This window comes from Sorex fumeus, unplaced genomic scaffold (genome assembly GCF_029834395.1).
Source record: "Sorex fumeus unplaced genomic scaffold, SorFum_2.1 ptg000051l, whole genome shotgun sequence".
NCBI lineage: Eukaryota > Metazoa > Chordata > Mammalia > Eulipotyphla > Soricidae > Sorex > Sorex fumeus.
In genome coordinates, this window is record NW_026606108.1 from 29,242,707 (window position 1) to 29,265,690 (window position 22,984).

Here is a 22,984-nt window from a genome sequence, read left to right on the forward strand (position 1 = left end):
TCTTGAGTGATAGTAGTTACAAAGTTGTTCATGATTGGGTTTCAGTCATCCAATGCTTCAACACCTGTTCCTTCACTAGTGTACAACAAATGTTCCTTTGGTACAAACATTGGGTAAGCCTCTTTAAAATGATGGAGCAGAGCCAGAGAGATAGCACAGTGGGTAAGGCGCTTAACTGTGGACTCAGGTTCAATCCGCAGCATTGCAGATAGTCCCCTGAGCTTTGGCAGAAGTGATCCCTGAGCAGAGTCAGGGATAAATCTTGAACACAGCCAAGTATAGCCTAAAAAAAAACAAAAAAAAATTTAAATAATAATTAATAATTTAAAAATAAAAAACAAGGAAACGGTTAATATCATGAAATTGAGTTATCATTCTCTAGTCTTGAGATGAAAATATAGCTCATCCCCACCTCCAGTTTTCCAGCTTTTCATTACTGAAGCACCAACATCGTACAAACTGCATCTACAGGTTCTAGTTTTTTATGATTTTTAATATCAATGTCTCATTTATAATTGATAAGAATTCAGAGGCATCTGTGAGTCTCTAGAGGACCCCTACTTTAGATTCATCTTATATCAGGAACTTGACAGACCAACTGGCAATTAACCGTATTAGGGATTGATTTGGTTTCTCGGGGTAGAATCATATGTTTCTCTCACCCATTCACACGCACACACACACATACACACACACACATACACACACACACACATTACTCACTCACCCACTCATTCTCTCATTCATTTATGCAAGTAATGCTGTAGAATGGAACATACAGGGACACACAATGTGGGTATGGGACCCTCTTTCTCATGGCATTTACACATTAGTATGTGGAGAGAGAAAACCAAATCAACAGATACATGACGAACAACTTGGACAATGATAAGATTCTGAGGAAACAAAGTAGGGTAGGGTAAGGTGATGGGAAGGAGGGCAGTGAATTGGGGTATGCTCCTTTCATTGGGTAGTCAGGAACCCCAGAAATGAGAAAGATTCAGTAGACCAGAAGGAAGGTCCCACCTGGGGTTATGGGGGGAGGGGCAAAACGGTGCCTACTTCATCTTGATCTTTGTAACTTGCAAATTGGATTGCTTTACCAATTATGCACTGAAAGAGTATAAAGACAGTTGCAGACCGAATGTTTACATTGTCCCTGGTTAAGTGCTTAGTTCTTTATTGTTTTTTTTTCTTTCCTGTTGAAAACAAATGTATTAAAGTAATAGTTCTTTTACCATGTTCTCACTTTTTTAGCTTCTTCCTAATTCCCAGTGTTTTATCACCATGTTTCCTTCCACTTCACATCTTGTAAAAGGTGTCATTATTAAAACATTTGGCTTTGGAAACTTCTCTTCACACATAGTAATCTGCAAAGAATGAAATTTTCAAAGCAATGTAGACTTGGTTGTTGAAGTATCTGATTTGTTTCACAACTAGCTTCCCTCTCTGTGGCCCTCAAAATAATGTTCTTTCCAAAAACCTAATGGTTTTTAAGATATTTAAAAACTTTAAGTTATTTTTTCCGGTATTTTAAGTGTATTTATTATGTTAGAGAAAATAACCTTGCCTTTAAAAACATGTTTTCCAGAGTTTCTTCAACCAGTCATCTGTTCTCGGGCACTCAGGTTTTTTCCAGATTCTGGCAGTATCATGTTAAGCGAAATGACTCAGAAAGAAAGGGATAGACATAGAAAGATTGCATTCATCTGGGGAACATAAAGTAACAAAATAGGAAACTAACACCCAAGTATGGCAGAGATTAGTACCAGGAATTTTACTCAATGACCCGGAGGACAACCACACATGTTAGGGGAAGGGGGAGCTCAGAAAGACAAGGGAACACCAAATAAAGGGTGTTGGGAGGATCCGCCCATGATGGGAGAGCATGCTGAGGGTAGACTGTCGACCAAGCATGATTGCCACTCAATGCCTCTTTTGCCGACCATGGCACTCAAAAGGAGAGAGAGGGAAATGCCCTGCCACAGAGGCAGGGTGGGATAGGGGCTGGGGGGGAGGGGATGCTGGGATCCGAGGTGGTGGGAAATGCACACTGGTGGAGGGATGGGTGTTTGATCATTGTATAATCGAAACCCAAGCACAAAAATGTGTAAGTCTACAACTGTACCTCATGGTGCCTCACTATTAAAAAATAAATAAATAAATAAATAAATAAATAAAAAATAAAAACATGTTTTCCTTAAATCAGAGATGAATTAAATATTTTTAGACTTCATATGAAAGCACTTAGAAAAGTTAGCAAAGTGGCAGAACCTTCTTTTCTGCTTAGAAACTACAAATATAGAAATATGGAAAATGATAAAAAGAAGCCAATTAGCAGCCTAAATTCTAGTGAAATTAGAAGGTAATTCATTAATTTTGTGAAATGTTCTTAAACTGTATATTAAATATTAAAATTAGCCTTTTATTATTGCTAATTTTAATATTTAATTATTCATATTTTATAGGTAGTGGCACATACAAAACATGAATGTATTTGACTATTTTTAGTTAATTAATTTTTTGCTTTGAAGCCATACCCAGTGGTACTCAGGGACTACTCTTATTTCACTTTTCAGAAATCGCTCCAGGAGGTGCTCAGGGAACCATGCAGTGCCAGGGATCAAACCCACTTCTTTTGCACATAAAACATACACTCTGTTCTGATGAGTTATCTCTCCTGTGCCTTCCTGTCAGCTTTTATAATCATGCCATCATTTCCGCTCAGAATACATATCTTCCGAATTTAGCCTTATGTAGAAAGTCAGCAGCCAGAGCATGATTGGGGAATTAAGACACAGATTCAATTTTAGGGTGCCTTTCTTTCTTTCTTTCTTTCTTTCTTTCTTTCTTTCTTTCTTTCTTCCTTCCTTCCTTCCTTCCTTCCTTCCTTCCTTCCTTTCTCGCTCACTTTCTTTTTTCTTTCTTTTCTTTCTTTCCCTCTCTCCCTACTTCCCTCCTTCTCTCTCTCTCTCTCTCTCTCTCTCTCTCTCTCTCTCTCTCTCTCTCTCTCTTTCTTCTCTGGGCCACACCCAGCAGTGCTCAGGGGTCACTCCTGGCTCTGCATTCAAGAATCGCTCCTGGCAGTGCTCAAGGGACCAAATGAGATGCTAAGGATCAAATCTGGGTCAGCTGCCTACCAGGCAAGTGCCTTACCTCTGGCCCCTCAGGGCTATCTTAATTCCACAGCCCTTTCATTTGTCATTTCCTCTTCTTTTTCCTAGTTTGCTCTAAGTATAGAATACATGATGCACATAAAATTTAAAATGTGTGTTTTTTTATGTCATTGTCAAGTCTTCTGATACACTATTTGTAGTTAAATTTGGAAGGAGTCATTTTTTAAACTTGTTTGTTTTGTGGGATACACTCTGTACTCAGGAATCACTTAAGGTGGTGCTTGAAAGATCTTATGTGCTCCTAGGGATAGAACCCAGGTTGGCTGCATGCAAAGCAGGTGTTTTACCCGCTGTACTATCTCTCAGGGTCCTGTGGAGTCAAGAGTCTTTATACACAGATTTTCAGCTCTACTGGCTTGGTGCCCAGCCCGGTGCTGTTCAAGGGCAACTGTATTTCTCAGTCTTTTCTACAAAGTGGGTCCCCACTAACCTTACTGCTCCCTCTCTCCACTACCACCACATCTTTTCTGCCCTAGTACAGAAAAGTCAGCTTATCTCTGCCTGCCTTTCTATCCTAGGCTGCTCTTATCTGTGGGCTTCTAAATTCCCCCTTGGCTGTGGCCTACATTCTTCTGCTGTTGAATGCTGAGCATCTGTGAAGGAAGCCAACTGTTGAAATGTATGTGACTCTGAGTTTTACCTAAGGTGTGTTGGTGTGAAGTAGAGAAGTAGATTTTCAGCAGTGTTTAGGAACAGGCCCTATGTTAAATAAAATCAGAATGGAAGAAGTTGTTTTCCTCAGATAGGTGATTCCATACTTAGGTACCTCATAAGGATTTAGACAGTACTTTTGTTTTATACATTAAGCAATGGCCAGGCTGAGGCAAAAGTGATTGACCCCCTGTTCTCGGTGTGAATTTATGTTTCTTTTCTGTTTCTCACTTTATCAACAGATATTCTTTGTTTCCTGAGTAATCAAGGTTGATACAAAATTACCTGCACTTAAACTTGAGACCCAGAGGTTGGCTTTTCATTGCCATGTAAAGAGGCTATTCAGTCCCGGATGTTAGGGATTTTCTGAGTAGGATTAAGCACTTTTTCTGGAAGAATGAGACTTTGTTTCTGAGAGCATTGTTAGAAGCCTGTGTTTCATCTGAGAACAAATAAATCTGTGACCTGAGAGGAGGTAACTATAGTTCAACCACTGACTTTGTCACCAGTGCTGGGAAACAACCCCAGAGAAGGTTCTGTGGAAAGAAACTTGGTTCAAATTGCAGCCACTCTTTTATTACTCTTATGACACTTTGATGCCTCTTGCTTGAAAGCGATTTCTAGTGAAACTCAAGACCCTGGACTCTAGATTAAAAGCTATGTCCTGTTAAGCAAATACTCTTTTACATTTTGAATGGGATTCTAAATTAATGGATACACAAATATTTAAGCCACCAGGCCTGAATTAGAAACTTGATTTGGATTGTTTATTGTTGAATTCATGGGATAAGTCTTGACAAAGTGAAACATAGGTTTGGAGACCTGCAGGGTTGGGTGAGGCACACACTCGGTGATGCTCTGGAGCTATTTCTGACTCAGGAGTGACCTCTGGGGGTACTCAGGAGACCATACAGGGTGTGAGGGATCAAACCATGCCCAGCTGTGTGCAAGGAAGTTGACTTAGCCACTGTACTTTCTCTCTAGCCTGGGTATAGGCACCTTTCAAAATCTGGTTTTCTCCCTTCTCCCCTTCTTTTCTCTCCCTCTCTCTCCTATCTTCCTCAACTTGCCTTCCCTCTCTCTCCCTTCCTTCCACAGGAAGGGTGTGAACCTGTTTTACACTCCTGGCATTGTCCTGGGAAATGAGGGACAGCAGAGGACCCAACAGGTAACAATCCCTACACACATGGTCCTTACCTTTCCATGAATTCAGATTCTCTCTTGTCAGTTGGCATATGACCTTTGACCTGAACTTTAAATGTGCTAAATGTAGAGAATGCTTTTGATTTACAAGATTATATTTTTTTTTCTTTTTGGTCACACCCAGCATTGCGCAGGGGTTATTCTTGGCACATATACTCAGGAAGTACTCCTGGCAGTGCTTGGGGGACCATATGGGACTTTGGGAATCGAACCTGGATCAGCCGCATGCAAGCCAAATGCCCTACCCACTGTGTTATTGCTCTAGTCCCTGATTTTACAAAATTATCATGACTAGAATGTAATAATACAATAGATGTGGTGACCAAACATATTCACTCACTTCTTCTGACTGGACTGAGGATCTCACTGTTGTTGAACTGCACTGTCCTTTCAGGTATTGCCAACTTTCTCACCTCCTCACTACTTCAGAATCTGCATAGCTCCCTGTGAGTCTCTCAAAGTTTCAGTGTCTTCTACTCCTCCTTTGTGTGGCTCTATGTGGTGCCACTTCCTCATAGCTTGCAGTAAGTTTCTCTGTCTTTCCTATTTGCTATACCTCATGCATACCCTATGATTACATCTCTTTGTCATGATTTGTATCTTAGTCACTGGCATTCTCTCTCTCTCTTTCTTTCTTTCTTTCTTTCTTTCTTTCTTTCTTTCTTTCTTTCTTTCACTCTCATATGTGAGTAATCTCTTTGCCCATCTGCATGATTTTTTTTCTTACTTGTGTCATTCTACTCGTCCTCCCTTTCAATGCTCCCTTTTACTTAAAAAGAGGAGTCATCATTTTATCTTTTTTAAAATCTGTTCTTTCCAATTTTCTATGGTATGCATGAAGTTTCAGAACAAATACACATTCTCTGTTTCCATGACAGCAGTAAATAATGACTCCTTTCATCTTTCTTTATAAACCTCGTTGCAGAGTCTTCTGGGTTTTCTTTCAAAGGAGAGTAAAATAGAATAAAGCTATTTTGAGTGTTAAATAAGTGAATTTGGTTTTTCTTATCCTGATTATGATCATTTGCTTATCTATGTTAATTGAATTTTTGGGTGATTAGTTCTTGTTCTTATTTAGTAATTTATCCACACAGGCTAAAGCCCTTGGAATTTGACATAAACCATTTTCTTACTGGTTTCCAGAGTATGCCAACATGTTTTATAAACAATGGTCCTTACTAAAATTAATTTCTGACCTGAGAAGTGTTTGAATTATGCCACATAAAAGATAGTTGATGTTCAGTGCTACTGTTTTATGCAGGAAAAGAGAGGTGGAAATTTGAGAGCTAGTTCCTTGCCAGATAAGCAATATCTGACATCCTCATAAGAGGTGAGAACCAGGACAGAACAACTCAAGATTCTAGTGAGTGGTAGAGAAGGTTCATGTGGCTTGGAAATTGCTCTGAGTGAGTTCTCTCTCTGCAGAATATTTACCTTTATCAGCTGATGTAGGCTTAGGAAACTGGAAGACTAGATAGATATACACTGTATCCTCAACCTTGACTGTCTCATGTTATATTTTTAAATTTAATTTTGATTTCATCAAATTAGTACTCTCATGGTTGAAAACAGCAGCAGCAAAAAAGTCCCTGTAGGAGAAACAGTAAGCCCTTTTGCCATGCTCAGTCTCTAGACTGTTGTCTACTTATTTTAATATATTTTTCTTAACTCTCCTTTTTCATCATAAGGTATGTTATATAACTATTTCCTGACTTTTTTCTTCATTTTTAACTATTATCTGACTACCTTGTAGTTTATCATTTATTTGTCTTCCTACTCACATCACACACACACACACACACAAACATACACACACACACACACACACACCAATGCCAATATACTTATGACAGTGTTAAATATTGATATGGGGATGGAGAAATAGTACAGCAGATAAGGCATTTGCCTGGCAAATGCCCAACTGAGGTTTGACACTGGCTCCACATATCGTCCCCTTAGCATTTCCAGGACTGATTCCTGAGTACAGAGGAGCCAGGAGTAATCTGAGCTCTACTAGCCATGACCCCTTAAGCCCCAAATATATATGTGCTTGTGTGTATTGCTAACCAGTTTTTTAAATTATTATAGATGACAACATATTATTGCCACTTATAATAATTGCCTCATTCATTTTTGTTTAGACTTGTAAAAACCTGTCACTAATTCATCTTAAGCTGTGCATCATACATTTAACAATGCTCCAAGTTTGTTTGTTGTCTTTAAATTTTTTCTGTGTTTAAGAACCAATCATTTTCCTTCTAAATGTGAGCCATGTTCTGGTGTCACTGTAGATGCTTCTTCTGGGATCAAAATAGAAATGTTTTGTGAGCTCCTGGAGTGTGCAGAATTTCATCAGACATTGCTCTTCTCACAACATTCCTCAACCCAAAACATTGTCTATTTAATTTGACTCTTCCCAAGAGTGAGCTTCTGGGACTTAGCTATTGAGTTGCTAGGACAGACTCAAAGATGTACTGTCGAGGTTTCTAAGAGTGTGACTTTGTAAGAAAATCCCTCTAAATCTAAGTGTGAAACTGCTTCTTTTTAAAAAAATTTTTATTAGTGAATCACCATGAGGTACAATTACAGAGTTTCGTGCTTGCATTCTAGTCATACAATGATCGAGAACCCATCCTTCCACCAGTGCCCCTTCTCCACCACCAATGATCCCAGTATCCTCCCCTCCCTGCCCCGTCCCACCGCCCCTCTGTGGCGGGGTATTCCCTTTTGTTCTCTCTCTCCTTTTGGGTATTGTGGCCTCGCATCTTGGGGGAAAAGCCAGTTCAGATAGAGAAGGGAACACCAAGTAAAGGGTGTTTGGAGGACCTGCTCAGAATGGGAGACGTATGCTGAAAGTAGACTGTAGACCAAACACAGTGAAACTGCTTCTTAAGCAAGTTTCCAGCTAAGCCTTCTGCCTTCTGCATCCAGATGCTTTCAGGAGCAAGTTCTTACCTGCAGACTTAGAATTCAGCCTTCTCCACTCCATATCAGCCCCCTGCCTCTTGCCTTTTCACTTTTAAGTTTCCAAAGCTATGCTTTATTCTTTTTTTAAAATTTTGTATATTAATTCTAAGATAACGTGGTTTACATTATTGTTACTGTTTGTGCTTTGGGTGTACAGAAATACAGCAGCACCATCAGCAAAGTGCCAAAAAACCTTCACTTCTGTCCCTAGGTCCCTTCTAGTCCATCCCCAACTCACTCAGGGACTTGAGCTAAATTCTTTGCCAGTGGTGATTAGATATGAGGTTAGTTAGAGAAGAGCAATTGGTTCCAATTTGTATCATTATAATCCTTTGAACAATTTTTCTTTGTTTTCTGTGATTTCCAATACTGTTAACATAGTTTCAGTCATGCAATGTTCCAACATCACACATGCCACTAGAGTATCAGCGCCCCTCCACCAATGTCAACAGATTCCCTCTCACCATCACCCCCAACCACCATCACCACCACCACTCTGCTTAACAAGCTGAATTCTGTAGGCTACTCTCAGAACCTGTTAACATTGCAATGGTTGTTTGTTTTTCTGTTTATATTTTTATATGCCTTTATATTTCACAAATGAGAGAGCTCATTCTAATAGTTGCCCTTTCCCTCAGACAAACTTCACTTAGTATGATACCCTCTAGTTCCATCTTAGCATAAGCAAATTCCAATTTCTTTATCTACTCATCTGTCTTCGGGCAGTTGGTTGTTGCTAAATCTTGGCTAGGGTGAATAGTGCTGCTATGAACATAGTTGAAACATATTTTTCATACAGCATTTGGGGGCTCTTGGGGTAGATGCCAAGAAGTAGAATTTCTGGATCCTATGGAAGCTCAGTTCTTAATTTTTTGAGAAATGTCCATACTGTTTTCCATAAAGGCTGAGCCAGATCACATTCCCACCAACTGTAAATTAGGGTGTCTCTCCCCCAACCCCCATCAACACTGATTGTTTTACTGATTTTGATGTAGGCAGTTCTCACTGGTGTTAGAAGACATCTCATTGGTGTTTTGATTTGCATTTCCTGGGTGATGAGTGACAAAGAGGATTTCTCATATACCCATTGACTATCGGTCTTCTTTGAGCAAGTTCCCAAAATTACTTTTTTTTTCTTAAGAGTTAGTAGATTATGGGAGCTGGAGTGATAGCACAGCTGGTAGAGTGTTTGCCTTGCATGTAGCCGACCCGGGTTTGGATTCCCAGCATCCCATATGGTCCCTTGAGCACCGCCAAGAGTAATTCCTGAGTGCATGAGCCAGGAGTGACCCCTGTGCATCGTCGGGTGTGACCCAAAAAGCAAAAAGAAAAAAAAAAGAGAGTAGATTAAAAGCTTTCCTTTAAAACTGAGAAGGAATTGAGGTAAAAAAATGTGAGTGACCATTTTTATTGTGGCAGGGGCATTTATTTCTCTATTTTGTTGGTTATTAATTTATTATTAGTTTTGTTACTTTGTATTACTTTCGGTGAAGTGAAGATGGTGGTAACTTAAAACCATAGATGTACTGTGAGTACATAGATTTACTGTTAAGTGAGTACACTGATAAAATGTTCTTTAATTTTTATCAGTGTATTTTTATCAGGTTAATTAGGGTTCATAGGACAAACTAGAGTTTTATTTTTTCTTTGATTTTAAAATAGGAACTAGAGTGAAAATAGGGAAATATTCCACATACAAAAAATAGGTAATCAGTAGTTGTGATTATATTTGTAAAGCCAAATATCACAGTGACTAACTTCAATTCAATGCTTACTACATGCATAGTAAACAGTACACTGGGTATTTATTATGTATTGCAGCATATATGTGAGTAGCAGTGTAGCACCGTAGCACTGTCCTCCCGTTGTTCATCGATTTGCTCGAGCAGGCACCAGTAATGTCTCCATTGTGAGACTTGTTTTTACTGTTTTGGGCATATTGAATACACGACGGGTAGCTTACCAGGCTCTGCCATGGGGGCAGAATACTCTCAGTAGCTTGCCGGGTTCTCTGAGAGGGATGGAGAAACCGAACCTACATCGGCTGCATGCAAGGCAAACATTGTACCCGCTGTGCTATCGCTTAGCTATAATGTGAGTAGTTATTATTAATTTTGGGCAGAAGAATAAATTAAGAATCAAATGGGACTCAATTGCTGGTTTAAAGTTACATAAATAATAAATAACAGACTTGAGAATACAAAATCCCATCATTTCTTTAGCTGCATGACATGGTTCTGTAACTTACTTGTTTTTGTTTTTTGTCTTAGTTTATTTTCTTACTGTAAACAGGCAGTCTGGATATTTGCCATTTAGTTGATAATAATGAATTAAAGAACTAGAACCTGGAATTAAATAAATTGCAAATAAGATCTTTTCTTCCAACAGAGAGAAGGAGAAAAGGATCACAAGGTACGTTTGGCAGTTGGAAATGGTGTGCGGAGAGATGTATGGAAAGAATTCTTAGACAGATTTGGAAATATCAAGATGTGTGAATTTTATGGAGCTACTGAAGGAAACATTTGTTTCATGAATCACACTGGAACAATTGGATCCGTTGGGAGAACCAATTTCTTTTATAAAGTAAGTACAGCATTTTCCTTACCAAAGAAAGTGTTGGCATTGATGAACTATGGTGCTACAGGCAATGAAAATCTCAGGCTTTTCCCAGATTTCCCTCTGTTAAAGTGAACAATTACACCTAACTCCTTTGTTGTTTTTCCAATTTAATGATATAATATATAAACTAATAACAAAGGACTATGGTAGACAGGTAGATAGATAGGCAGACAGACTATAGACTAGGCTGACTCTATTTTTTGTTGTTTTACTTTTATAGTTTAGGTAACATGGTTATAAATCAATAGTATTAAAGTTTAGGGTACTGATGTACATACTTACTATTCCCCCCCACCAGAGTACTCTCACAACGCTCCACCACTGTCCTATGTCACTGCTAATTCACTTCTCTTGAGAATTGTTGGACCACTATTTCTGCTCACCTTTTAGGGGGAGTGGGGAGGGGAAACCATACCTGGTGATGCTCAAGAACTGGTTCCTGGCTCTGAACTTAGGGATCTCTCCTGGCTGTACAGATGGACCATGTGGGATATCGGGGATTGAACCTAGGTCCATGACATGGAAGGAAAATGCCCCACCTGCTATACTAACACTTCCACCCAATCTTTATTTTTATATCACTAAAAGATTGTAAATAGGCTTATAATATAGGATTTCCATTAAGACAATATCAAGATGCCATGAAAATCTTAAAAACAATTTAAACATATTTTTATTGATTTAATTTTTTTTTATTAGTGAATCACCACGAGGTACAGTTTTAGACTTACAAATTTTTGTGCTTGTTCTTAGTGTTTCAATGCCTTGTTTTACATTTTAAGTTTGGACAAGCAACAGTGACAGAATGTTTTCACACTGAGCTGAGATGGGAAAAAGAAAGGAAAGAAAGAAAAAGTGACTGCTGGTAAACAGCTGCACTTTCCAAGAAGTGTAGGGATCAGGCCAGAATTTTAAGCTTGTGTTGTTTATTTTACCAGTATCTTGAAGTATAACTAATGCCCCAATAATTGTCATAATGTTAAAAAGCACGGTAGTGGTATAGTCTTTTGACACCTTCACTTTGTGCCTGAATTAGTCAAAATTAATGTTAAGAAAAAGACAATATTTATTACTCAAATATAAATGTAGCCCCTTAAAAACTTAGTCTAAATAGAAAAAGAACTCTTTTCTTTTCTTTTTTTAAAAAATTTTATTGACTCACCATGAGATAGTTATAAGCTTTCATGTTTGGGTTACAATCACACAATGATCAAACACCCACCCCGCCACCAGTGCACATTCCCCACCACCACCAAAAAAATCACTTTTGTAGGAGCAAAAGATAGATAGAAAATGACTAAATAGCACATGTGGAAGGTGGAAGGTGGTAGCCAGATGTCTTCAGCTAGCTTGAAAGACATAATCACTAGGAAAAAATTTATATTCAACAATGCTTTTATTTATTTATTTATTTATTTATTGCTTTTTGGGCCACACCCGGTGATGCACAGGGGTTACTCCTGGCTCTGCACTCAGGAGTTACCCCTGGCAGTGCTCAGGGGACCATATGGGATGCTGGGAATCAAACCCGGGTTGGCCGCATGCAAGGCAAACGCCCTACCTGCTGTGCTATTGCTCCAGCCCTCAACAATGCTTTTAGAGAATAAAAGTGATTGGTGTTGGAGAAAGTACTGTAAATTTGTACATCAAAACCATTTTGATGTACAGAATAAGCACTATTGTGACCATGTTTCTGAAACAATAATAAAAGTAAATTTTTTTAAAAAAGTGAAAAAAGGTTCTCAAACTGTATATAACCCTCAAGAGAGTTATAGATATATTAAAAAAAATCCAGAATCATAGTAGGACATTTTATCATTTGATAAAAATCTTCAATGATGTAGAATATTTAAATGATGAATTAAAATGCTTGAATTACAGGGACAGATATAGGATGCTGTATCTGAAAACTGCAGAGTGGTTATTCTTCTCAGTGATTTATGAGGCATTCATAATTCATTAAAAATAATTGGGGCACTTTGGGAATTCCAGCAAATGTCATTGGGTTGAATATAGATGTATGTATTTATATGGATTATGTTCTCTGACAACAGTTTAATTAAGAAAGATAATTCTAGAGGATGGATCATTCAGCTCAATTGGCTGAGGACACGCCTTGCAGGCCTGAGGCCTTAGGTTCATTTCCTGACACTGCATCATCCCCCACTGCATAGATGCATGTGGTCCCTGAGTACCACCTAACATCACCACCACTACCACCACTCAAAGTAAATCATATGCTTTATATTTGAAAACAAGTGATCTCCAAATATCTATGAATAACAAAAAACTTCAATAGAAATTTGAGAATAATTTGAGCTGAATCATAAAGAAAATTGTTACTCTTTCAAATGTGTGGACATATTTAAGCACAGCTAAAACTAGATGCGCTGAATATCCATTTCTGTAAATAGAATTAAACGCTTTAAAACAACTGAAATAAATTCAGAAACCAAAATGGAAAAAATGACAGAGAAGGAATTACTGAAGTAGAAAGGGCGTATTATAATGATATAATAATGAAAGTGTTATATTGCACCAAGCCACTAGTAGTCTACCAGGTACCACTGGGTGTGGCCTGTACAAACAAAACAAGCTACTTGGTGAATTGAGCCATTTCAGAGTACTCCTCCAACAAGGGTAACAATGTAAATAGGTGTTTCTGTCACTGGTTTGACTTTACTATCATTTTATAATGTTTGATATTCTCAATAAAACTGATAAGGATAATGCAGAGTGATGCTTGTCATTTATTTATTTAGAAAAGTTCTGATTTTCAACTCATCTTAGCTATTTTTCTGATTCACTGTATCACTGTATCACTGTCATCCCTTTGCTCATCCATTTACTTGAGTGAGCACCAGTAACATCTCTATTCATCCCAAATATTCATCTGAGATTTTAGCAGCCTCTCCTTTCTGGTATTTCCCAATGATTGGAGGCTATTTCAGGGTCAGAGGAATGAGACCTGTTATAGTTACTGGTTTTGACATATTGAATACACCACGGGTAGCTTGCCAGGCTCTGCCCATGCAGGCGGTATAGTCTTGGTCGCTTGCTGGACTCTCCGAGTGTATATACATGTTGCATGTATATATATATGTGTATATGTATATATATATATTTTTTTAATTAGAAATGAAAAATTTTAAATTTCATTTATAAATCCCAACCTGTGGGGGTTTTTTTGTCATTAATATATTATTTTTTATATGGCAGGTGATCACAAGATATTAAAACAATAACTAACTCATAATTGCATGGAGATATTTAATAATTTCATCTTTCAAAACTTGAGGCCTAATAAGAACAAATTTATGGCTTAAGAGAGGAATCAGACTGTAAACAAAGATGAGATATAAAAAGTGAAGGAACAAGATGAGGCAGAAATATAACTTCTCTGACCTAAATGTCCTTGTTGCTGTACTTACTGTATAAATGCAAGAGACTAAAAGAATATATTTTCCACATATGCTGCTATGGAAAACACTATAAAAACTTTGGTGACGTTGCATTTGAGATAGGCTCTCAAGTAAAAGTTATGATCTGCCTTTTTCTTTTTGACACTTCAGGTTAATAATTGGAAGGAACAAATATGAAATCCATAGAGCAAATAGAACTTGGTAAAAGGAAGAAAATAAATCCAAATAAAAAGCAGCTAAGAAATATAGATGTACATGAAAATGATAAGTCCTTCAAAATGGCCTAGAAATGTTTAGAAAAGCAATGCCCTATAGCTAGGAAAATTGCAATAGTATTCTCTTTGAAAATAATAGCTCAGAGAAGAGAAAAATGCTCAAGGAGAACATAAACCAACATTGAAATTAAAACTAGCCTGCTCATCTCAAAGTACAAAATAGAAGGAAAAATGAAAACTTACACATATGAATGTTACATTAAAGACCTTCTAAATAATTGGACAATAAATTGTTAAAACGTAAGATGATAAAATTGATGAGTCTTACAAATATAAAAATAGCAAAAGCAAATAAAAACATAAAAATAATTGTAAAAGATTAGGTTTGAAAATATATACAATGATCTATTTAACTAGTGCTCCCACAGGGGGAAAGAAATAGAGGATTTTTTTTTCTGAAATCTAATAATGAAATATTTTTCTGAAACCTAATAATAAATACCAAATTTTTATTTCCTGAAATCTAATAATGAAAGAAAGCTTTCTCAAAGACTTGAATCGTTGGCGAAAGAGAACATTGTATGCCAAAAGATAAAGAAATATGGTACAGAATTGTCATCATAAAAATATACCCGGGTTGGATAACTATAAAGCATGTACGAAGTGTGGGGAAGATCTCTGGCATCTCTCTGAAACAAATTTCAAAGTGAAAAAAAGTAAAGTAACATTTTCATTAAGGAATTTTGTTATGAAATCAGTGTCTCAGTGACAGAAACACCTATCTTGGGACTAAAGGCAGATGTGACTCATTGGTTTTACAGAAGGATACCAGGTCACATTTTAAATTTGAAATGTAAGAAACCTTGTGGTCAATTCAAAAAAGAATCAATGGCTAGTGCAGAGGTGGTTTTGGTCTCACAAATGGCTGGTGTCAAGTACCAGATGGTGATGGAGGTACAGAGTTGAGTACATGTTCTAAGCAGAAGATCAAGTGTATCTATTTTCTCTTTAGTGTGATCTGACTGTTAAAGGTGTAGTACATTATTTATGATATATTATTTTTGGGTTGAGATTTGGAGCAATGCTATTTGTTTTTTATTTTGTCTGTTTTGCTTTGCTGGTTTTTAAACAATGTATTTTAGTGCAGTTAGCTCTGAGAAATATTCAGAACTCTGCGGTTGCAGAACTTTCTTCTAAAATGCTCAAAATAGCCAAAGGATATAAAATGTCATGTGAATTGTTATATGAATCATATTTATCATGTACCTGTGTGTTAGGGCTTTTGTTTAAAAGAAGAGAAATTGATCTAGACCTTTGGAACCAGTAAGTTGAGGCTCTGCTGCCCAGGTTGCAGTGCTGGGCTGCAACGCAGGGGCCATTGCCTGAATTGGAATCACCACACCCTGGGCTCTAGTCCAGTGCTAGCCTTACATATAAATCAGGGAAATTATTTTTTTTCTACTTTTTAACTTTCTCAACATACAAATCTGAATACAGAATGTCAAACTTTTCTGTGTAGGGACTGTCGGGGCCAGCGGACACAGACACAAAGGCTGCACTTGATCTGTTCTGGGCCCTCTATTTACCCAAACTTTTAGAAACGGGTCCCCCTGCAGCTGTGCTCTGAACACACTACATCTGTACACACATGTGTGTATCCCTGTACAATTAAGAGAGATTAAAGTGATACCTGTGCAGGAGAGATTGTACCATGGGTAAGGCACTTAATCCTTATGCTCAATCCCCAGTACCACATGTGATCTCCTGAAGCCTGCCAGTGATCCCTGAGCACAGAGCCAAGTGTAAACCCTGAGCACTGTTAGGCATGCCCCCCAAAACATATAAAGTGTAGCATATGCCTTTTTTATTTATGTTATTATAATGTAACTTTTTTTGTGATCTCTTGGTATCACTTGAAAGGGAAGAAGAGTGATAATCATACTCCCTCACCCATTTTTTAGTCAAAATTTATGACATGATCTAGTCTACTTCTAGCAGATATGTGGTCTTGCAAAATTTAACTTGAATTTTTAAATTATAGAGTCTCTCTCCATCATGTCCCCTGCTTCTGATAATATTCACAGTGAATGATTATATGGTATAGACTAAATAAACCCTTACATATGGCTGCTAAACTCATTTAGGTAACTTAACACTAAAGTTGATATCACCTAGTACTGGGAATTTTTCCCCCTAAACTACAGCATGTTGAAACAGGAGTGAAAAAAATGGGTAATAATCAGAGCTCTGTTCTTGTTTGGCCAAAATGATAAAGGCAGTTCCAGAACTATTGCAATCTTTTTCTTTTTTTAAGTTGTTTGACTAGTGAGCAATATCCTGTTATCCCAGCTATTGACAAAATCAAGACACCAGCTTGTATTTTTATCTATTTCTCTATTTATTTTGGATCTGGGGCCACACTCAGATGTTATCAGGAATTACTACCGCTCTGCACTCAGGGGTCACTCCTGGCAATGCTTAGAGGACCATATAGGGTGCCAAGGATTTAATCTTTGTCGACAGCTTGTAAGGCAAGTACACTATCCACTGTGCTATCTCTCCAGCACCTTCCAGCACCTTCTTTTTGTTTTGTTTGTTTTGGGGTCATACTCAGCAATGCTCAGGGGACATTTGTGGCTATGCACTCAGGAATCACTCCTGGCGGTGCCTGAAGTCCATGAGGGATGCCAGGTGTTTGACTGACCATGTGAAAGGCAAGTGGCCTACTTGTTGTACTGTCACTCCAGCCCCACCTTCATTTATATTTTAAGTTAAATAATGAAAGATGGTTTTAGTTACATAGACTTTATGGAGATTACAATCTCCGTAAAGTCTAGATTTTTTTAAATTTTATTTTTATAAAGTTGCCCACAATAATTTATTACATTTAAGATTCCAGCACCAGTCCAAACACCATTACACCCTCCCACCACCTTTACACCTTCCACCACCATATTTTGAATGTTTCTACTCGGCCCCCAAAGTCTGCCCCCAGAGCAGGACCTAAATAATTTAATTCGTATTGCTTGTTATGAATAATCCACTTAAATTGATCCAAATATGTTTCCTTAGAGGAAAGTGTGTAAAGATTGTTGCATTTCATCCTGGAGCCATTAAGCTATTAAGCCCTTGTATAAGAGATTACTAACATGTTGTTAAAGGTTGAGACTTATATGTTAATAAATATATTTACCAATAACCCCCGAGATTGGTTGCTTTCTACTTTACACCCCTTACAAATGTGGTGTGCTACTCTTGGTACATCACTGCTCACTGCTATAGAGTATGAGATATCATGCGGCCGCCTTCACTCCAGGAATTCTAAAATCTTAATACACTAACACAGATAAGGTTAATTAATTTGTTTTTAACTGGATGGTGACTTTGGGGTCTGGAGGCATCTCTGTGGCATGTTGCTCTTGTGTTGCTCTCTTCCAAGATATTTAAAATCCAAAGACTTATGTTTAATTTTTCTCTATAACTAATGCTCATTTGTTTCATTAATCTTATTTATTTTTTTACTTGTTCTGTTTACTTCTCTTTTCTCTTTTCTCTCATCTCTCCCTTTATTTCTTTCTCTCTCTAATATGTTCCTCCTTACTACTCTTCTCAGTTTGCTTCATTATCTGTTTTTGATTTGCTACTTACCATTTTAGCAAATAAAATTGCTTATTTAGTTGATCAGGGGGCTGGAGCCATAGCACAGTGGGTAGGGCATTTGCCTTCAAAGCGGCTAACATGGCTGACCCGAGTTTGATTCCTCTGCTCCTCTCGGAGAGCCCAGCAAGCTGCCGAGAGTATCTCACCCATATGGCAAAGCGTGGCAAGCTACCCATGATGTATTCAATATGCCAAACACAGTAACAATTGTCACAATGGAGATGTTACTGGGCCCACTCAAGCAAATCGATGAACAACAGGAGGACAGTAACAGTGACAGTTGATCAGGAAAACCTCAATATTCTTGTATGTAAAGTTAGGAGAGTTGGAATGAATTTATTTGTTTGTCTCTCCAAGGTCAGATTTCACTAAAGTTGTGAATCTGCCTGATACGATCATATGGACATTTTATAGGAGTAGAGGAACTGAAGTACTTGAAAAAAAGGAAATTGCCCAATTAGTGGTTTTAAATACAATAAAGGTATTCAAGCACAGTTTCCATCTCTTTCTTCATATTTACTGCACAGAAATCCTCAGAGCTATTTTGGGACATTAAGAATCAAGACCCTGGATAGAAAAGATCCAATTTCAAATAATTCCTTGGTAGGCATTTGTTCCTTTCTCTTGGGTCTATAAGGGAAGGAAGTAACCAACAGATCCTTGCATTTTCAGAGTTTCCATTCAGTTCTAGTAAAATATTCCATTTCAAGCAGTGTTTTAATGATTTTAAAAAAGAAAAAGGCAAGAAAGTGGTCCCCTGACCAAGATCTAGTAGACTGTATTGAAAATTTAGGATAAACTTAGTAACTATTTGCTAAGGAGATGTGCAATAATAGAAAAGAAATGAAATTCACTGTTGGTAAATGAGAGCGGTTATCTTCAGTTCTGATTTTCAGCTATTTATCTGCACAGTTTTCTCATTTTATAACTCCACATTCTAATTCTTTAACTAAGCATAAATTCTGCTACCAGTAAATGTCACTGCATGAATACATAACTAAAATCTTGATTTTTGATTTTGATTTTGCAGCTATTTTTCAATTTTGACTTAATAAAATATGACTTTAAGAAAGATGAACCCATTCGGAATGCTGAGGGCTGGTGTAGCCGCGTGAAGAAAGGTAAGAATCTTGTATTTGAAGAGGTCTCTAGCAGGCTCTCTGAACTTGTGCTTAATTACTACAGAAATGATAAAAAGAAAACATCACAATTTCAAATATGAAATGTGACTTATTTTGAATTTCAAGGCCAGTCCGATGGTCTCATCATTAAATGTGAGGAGCCTGGAGTAGGTTGCTCAGATGCTAAGTTGTTAAAAATTAAAAGTGGTGGCTCATATTTTCCCTAACCTATCACTTCGATCTCGTTTGTAGAAATTACATATGAGTGCTCTTCTGTGTCACATAATGGAACATGAAAGGGAAGGACAGGACTAGGGCTGTGACACATAGGCTGCACTTGATCTGTTCTGGGCCCTCTATTTATCCAGACTTTCAGAAACGAGATCTGCTGCAGCTGTGCTCTGGACATACCACATCTGCACACACATGTGTGTAGCCCTGTACAATTAAGAGAAATTAAAGTGTGATACCTGTACAGGAGAGATTGTACCATGAGTAAGGCATTTAATCTTCATGCTCAATCCCCAGCACCACTTGGAACTCCAGCCCTGAAAAGGCTAGAAGGAGGACGGCAGCATTTCATTTGTTGTACAGTGCAAAGGCAGACAGGCAGGGCTTTGAATATGAATTCTGACACTGAAAAACTGTACAATTAGGGGCTGAACTTATTTTCTTTGTCTGTAAAATAGAGGAGAGAGTTCTTATTCCACAGGATGAGTTTTGATGAAAGAAGTAGGGAATATAGCAGGTGGAGACCGCAGAGGAGTTCCTTCCTGTCCTTGTCTTCTCCCTCTCCTTCCTGCTTCACTGCAAACGAAGTCTCATCAGTTTGGATTACAAATTTTAATGAAAGCAAACACTTCAATGAGCTTGCAACTGCCTGTAATTTAAATCTTTAAATGTGGAGAGGTGCCCTTAGAAGTTGTTAGGAATCTAGTCTGAATAAATCAAAATTAATTTTTATACTGTCGTTAATACAGATGGTTGCCTTTATTTTTCCCCTTTTATCCTTTTATTTAATGAGATTTTATTTTTTCTTTTTTATTTAAACACCATGGTTTACAAAGTTTTTCATCATATTTTTGTTACAGGCTTTTGATGTTCCAACACCAGTCCCTCCACTTGAGAAACCTTCCTTCCAACACTATCCCCATTTAAATTTTTTAGATTTGCAAGAATGCTTTTGACGATAATTTAAAGGGGTGCTTCTATTACATATGTCTGTATACATCATACCTGCTTCATTTTTCTCAGTTTTTTATTATTTATGTAGTAACTTTTTATTGTGCTATTATAGTTTACAGTGCCTTTAAAGTTATTGTTCTCTAAGTTGGATTGGTCATGTTTTGAGAAGTTTCCAAGCTATTTTCCAAAGAGGCTGAACCCCGCTGTAGTCCACCAACAGTGAAGAGACTTTCCTTTTCACCAACACCCTTCCACCAGCTCATTTTCACTCACTGCTGTAAGTCTTTTTCATGTCAGCAGTGCCAAGTGATGGACATGATTGTCTTCTAAAATCTTTGCTGTAAAAATGAGCAGAACAATTCAGCCCCAGATTTTCAGAGCTGACAAAGATTTTGAGTTGAGATTAGTGAAGGTCCAGAAGACTATAATCCTGCTGCCCACCCCAGCAAAGACCCTCAAAGTTTCTTCTCCACTAAATCATCAAGTCTATATAGGATAAATTAACCCTAGGAAGAATTGATAAGAAATGCACTATGAATTTTTCAAGTACTTTGAATCATTAATCAGGGAAGAATTTGTCACCCATGTTATAAAGGAGAAGAAAAAAATCAATTTCAAAAGAAATATAAGAGCCTTAGAAAGATTATTTATTTCAATAGGAAATATAGACTAATATGATATGTGAGCAAGGAGAGAAATAGAGTCAGATAGACCTGGTTCAAAACAACAAAACTCCTCAATTTCCAACACCTGGCCACTGTATGACCTTAGGAAAATTACTTTTTCCTCCTCGGTTTCTTGACCTATAAAAATGAAAGTTCAGGCTTTTAATGAATAATAAATGGGATAAAAACCTAAAGCACTCAGAAGAGTGCCTGTGTCCCAGAAAATGAAGTGTAATAATGGCAACAATTATAGTGGTGGTGCTGATGATGATGGTGATGATGGTGATAATGATGGTGATGATAGTTGTGGTGGTGGTGATGACAGTAGTGATAATTGTGATAATGGTGGTGGTGCTGATGATAGTGGAGACGATGTTGTTGGTGATTGAAGAGCTTTTGCTCTGATAGATCATATTTTGCTTTGTGGGTTTATATTTATTTATTTATTTTGGCTTTTTGAGTCACACCCAGCAATGCTCAGGGCTTGCTCCTGGTTCTGCACTCAGAAATGACTCCTGGTGGTACTCAGGGGACCAAAAGAGATGTCAGGGATTAAATTTGGGTTAGTCACATGCAAGGCAAATGCCCTACCTTCTATTACATCGCTACAGCCCCTAGATCAGAACTTTTTGGCCAGTGACATTAGTCTCTTGGAAGCCAAAATATCTACTAATAGAAACAATCAAAGTTGCATGAAGAGAGTGGAAATTACATAAATTGCTTTGGTTTTTGTTTTTTCATTTGGAGTCCACACCCAGCTCTGCTCAGGACCTGCTTCTGACTCTGAACTCAGGGACCACTTAGGGTAGGACAAGGGACCTTATGTGGTGCAATGGATTGATCCTAGGTTGACAACAAACAAAGCAGATTCCTACCCACTGCATAGTCTCTCTGGTCTGATATTAGTTATTTTGTAGTTTTCTGGAATTCAACCCCATTTAATGTTGTCTTTTCACAGAGGGCAAAGAAAAACAAATCAGCAATACCTTTAAAAACCCTCCTGAACAGAAATTGCTGCTGCTCTTGTCGTCTCAATTTCTCTTAAACGATGCTTTTTATGTTGAAGTTTGCTGAGCAAAATCTGGATTAACTTGGATAAGTTAAATAAAAAATTACTCCAGATTATGTCTCTAATTATGTGTAAAATTAATATATTTCATGCCTAATTTCTAATTAACTATCTAATTATGCATCATTGGGTTACATATAATATACAGAAACCTTGTTGCAAAGTTCTAGACATCTAATTTCAGTTCTAGCTGCATTTCTTTCTCTTTGATTTTGGCAATTCACTTCATCATTTGAGCCTTAATTTTTTTGCTGTGATATAGCAATTATAATGTTAATATAAAAATTTCATAAAGAATATATAGAATGATATTTCAGTGGAATCTGTCACCATCACTGTCCTCCCATTATTCATCGATTTTCTCGAGCGACCCCAGTAACATATCCATTGTGAGACTTTTGTTGTTACTGTGTTTGGCATATCAAATACGTCATGGGTAGCTTGCCACGCTTTGCCATGAGGGCGAGATACTCTCGGTAGCTTGCCGGGCTCTCCGAGAGGGGCAGAGGAATCGAACTCGGGTTGGCCATGTTGACTGCGTGCAAGGCAAACACCTACCCACTGTGCTATCGCTACAGCCCTTCAGCGGGATCATTGTGATTAATATATAGAAAGTTCCCCCAAAATATTGTAACTATCATTTTAATGCTATTCTTTTTTTTTTCGTTTTGGGTCACACCGGCGATGCACAGGGGTTACTCCTGGATCATGCACTCAGGAATTACTTCTGGCAGTGCTTGGGGGACTATATGGGATGCTGTGAATCGAACCCATGTCGGCCACATGCAAGACAAACACCCTACCTGCTGTGCTCCAGCCCCATTAATGCTATTCTTATAGTGGATGTTATTTATATGATTTTCATTATTGTCAAACAAAAAAAAACCTGTCCTCCCTTTGTTCATCGATTTGCTCAAGCGGGCCCAGTAATGTCTCCATTGTGAGACTTCTTGTCACTGTGTTTGGCATACTGAATACTCTGGGTAGCTTGCCAGGCTCTCTGAGAGAGGCAGAGGAATCCAACTTGGCTC

At 37.8% G+C, this 22,984-nt stretch overlaps 1 protein-coding gene across 1 annotated transcript in view; it reads left to right on the forward strand.

The window, feature by feature from the left end:
• SLC27A6 (solute carrier family 27 member 6) overlaps nucleotides 1-22,984 on the forward strand; it is a 58,382-nt gene that overhangs the window by 28,635 nt on the left and 6,763 nt on the right. The window contains exons 5-6 of the mRNA XM_056124611.1: nucleotides 10,386-10,580; nucleotides 18,944-19,034. Of these exons, the coding sequence (XP_055980586.1) occupies nucleotides 10,386-10,580; nucleotides 18,944-19,034 (286 nt within the window). The remainder of the gene's footprint in view (nucleotides 1-10,385; nucleotides 10,581-18,943; nucleotides 19,035-22,984) is intronic.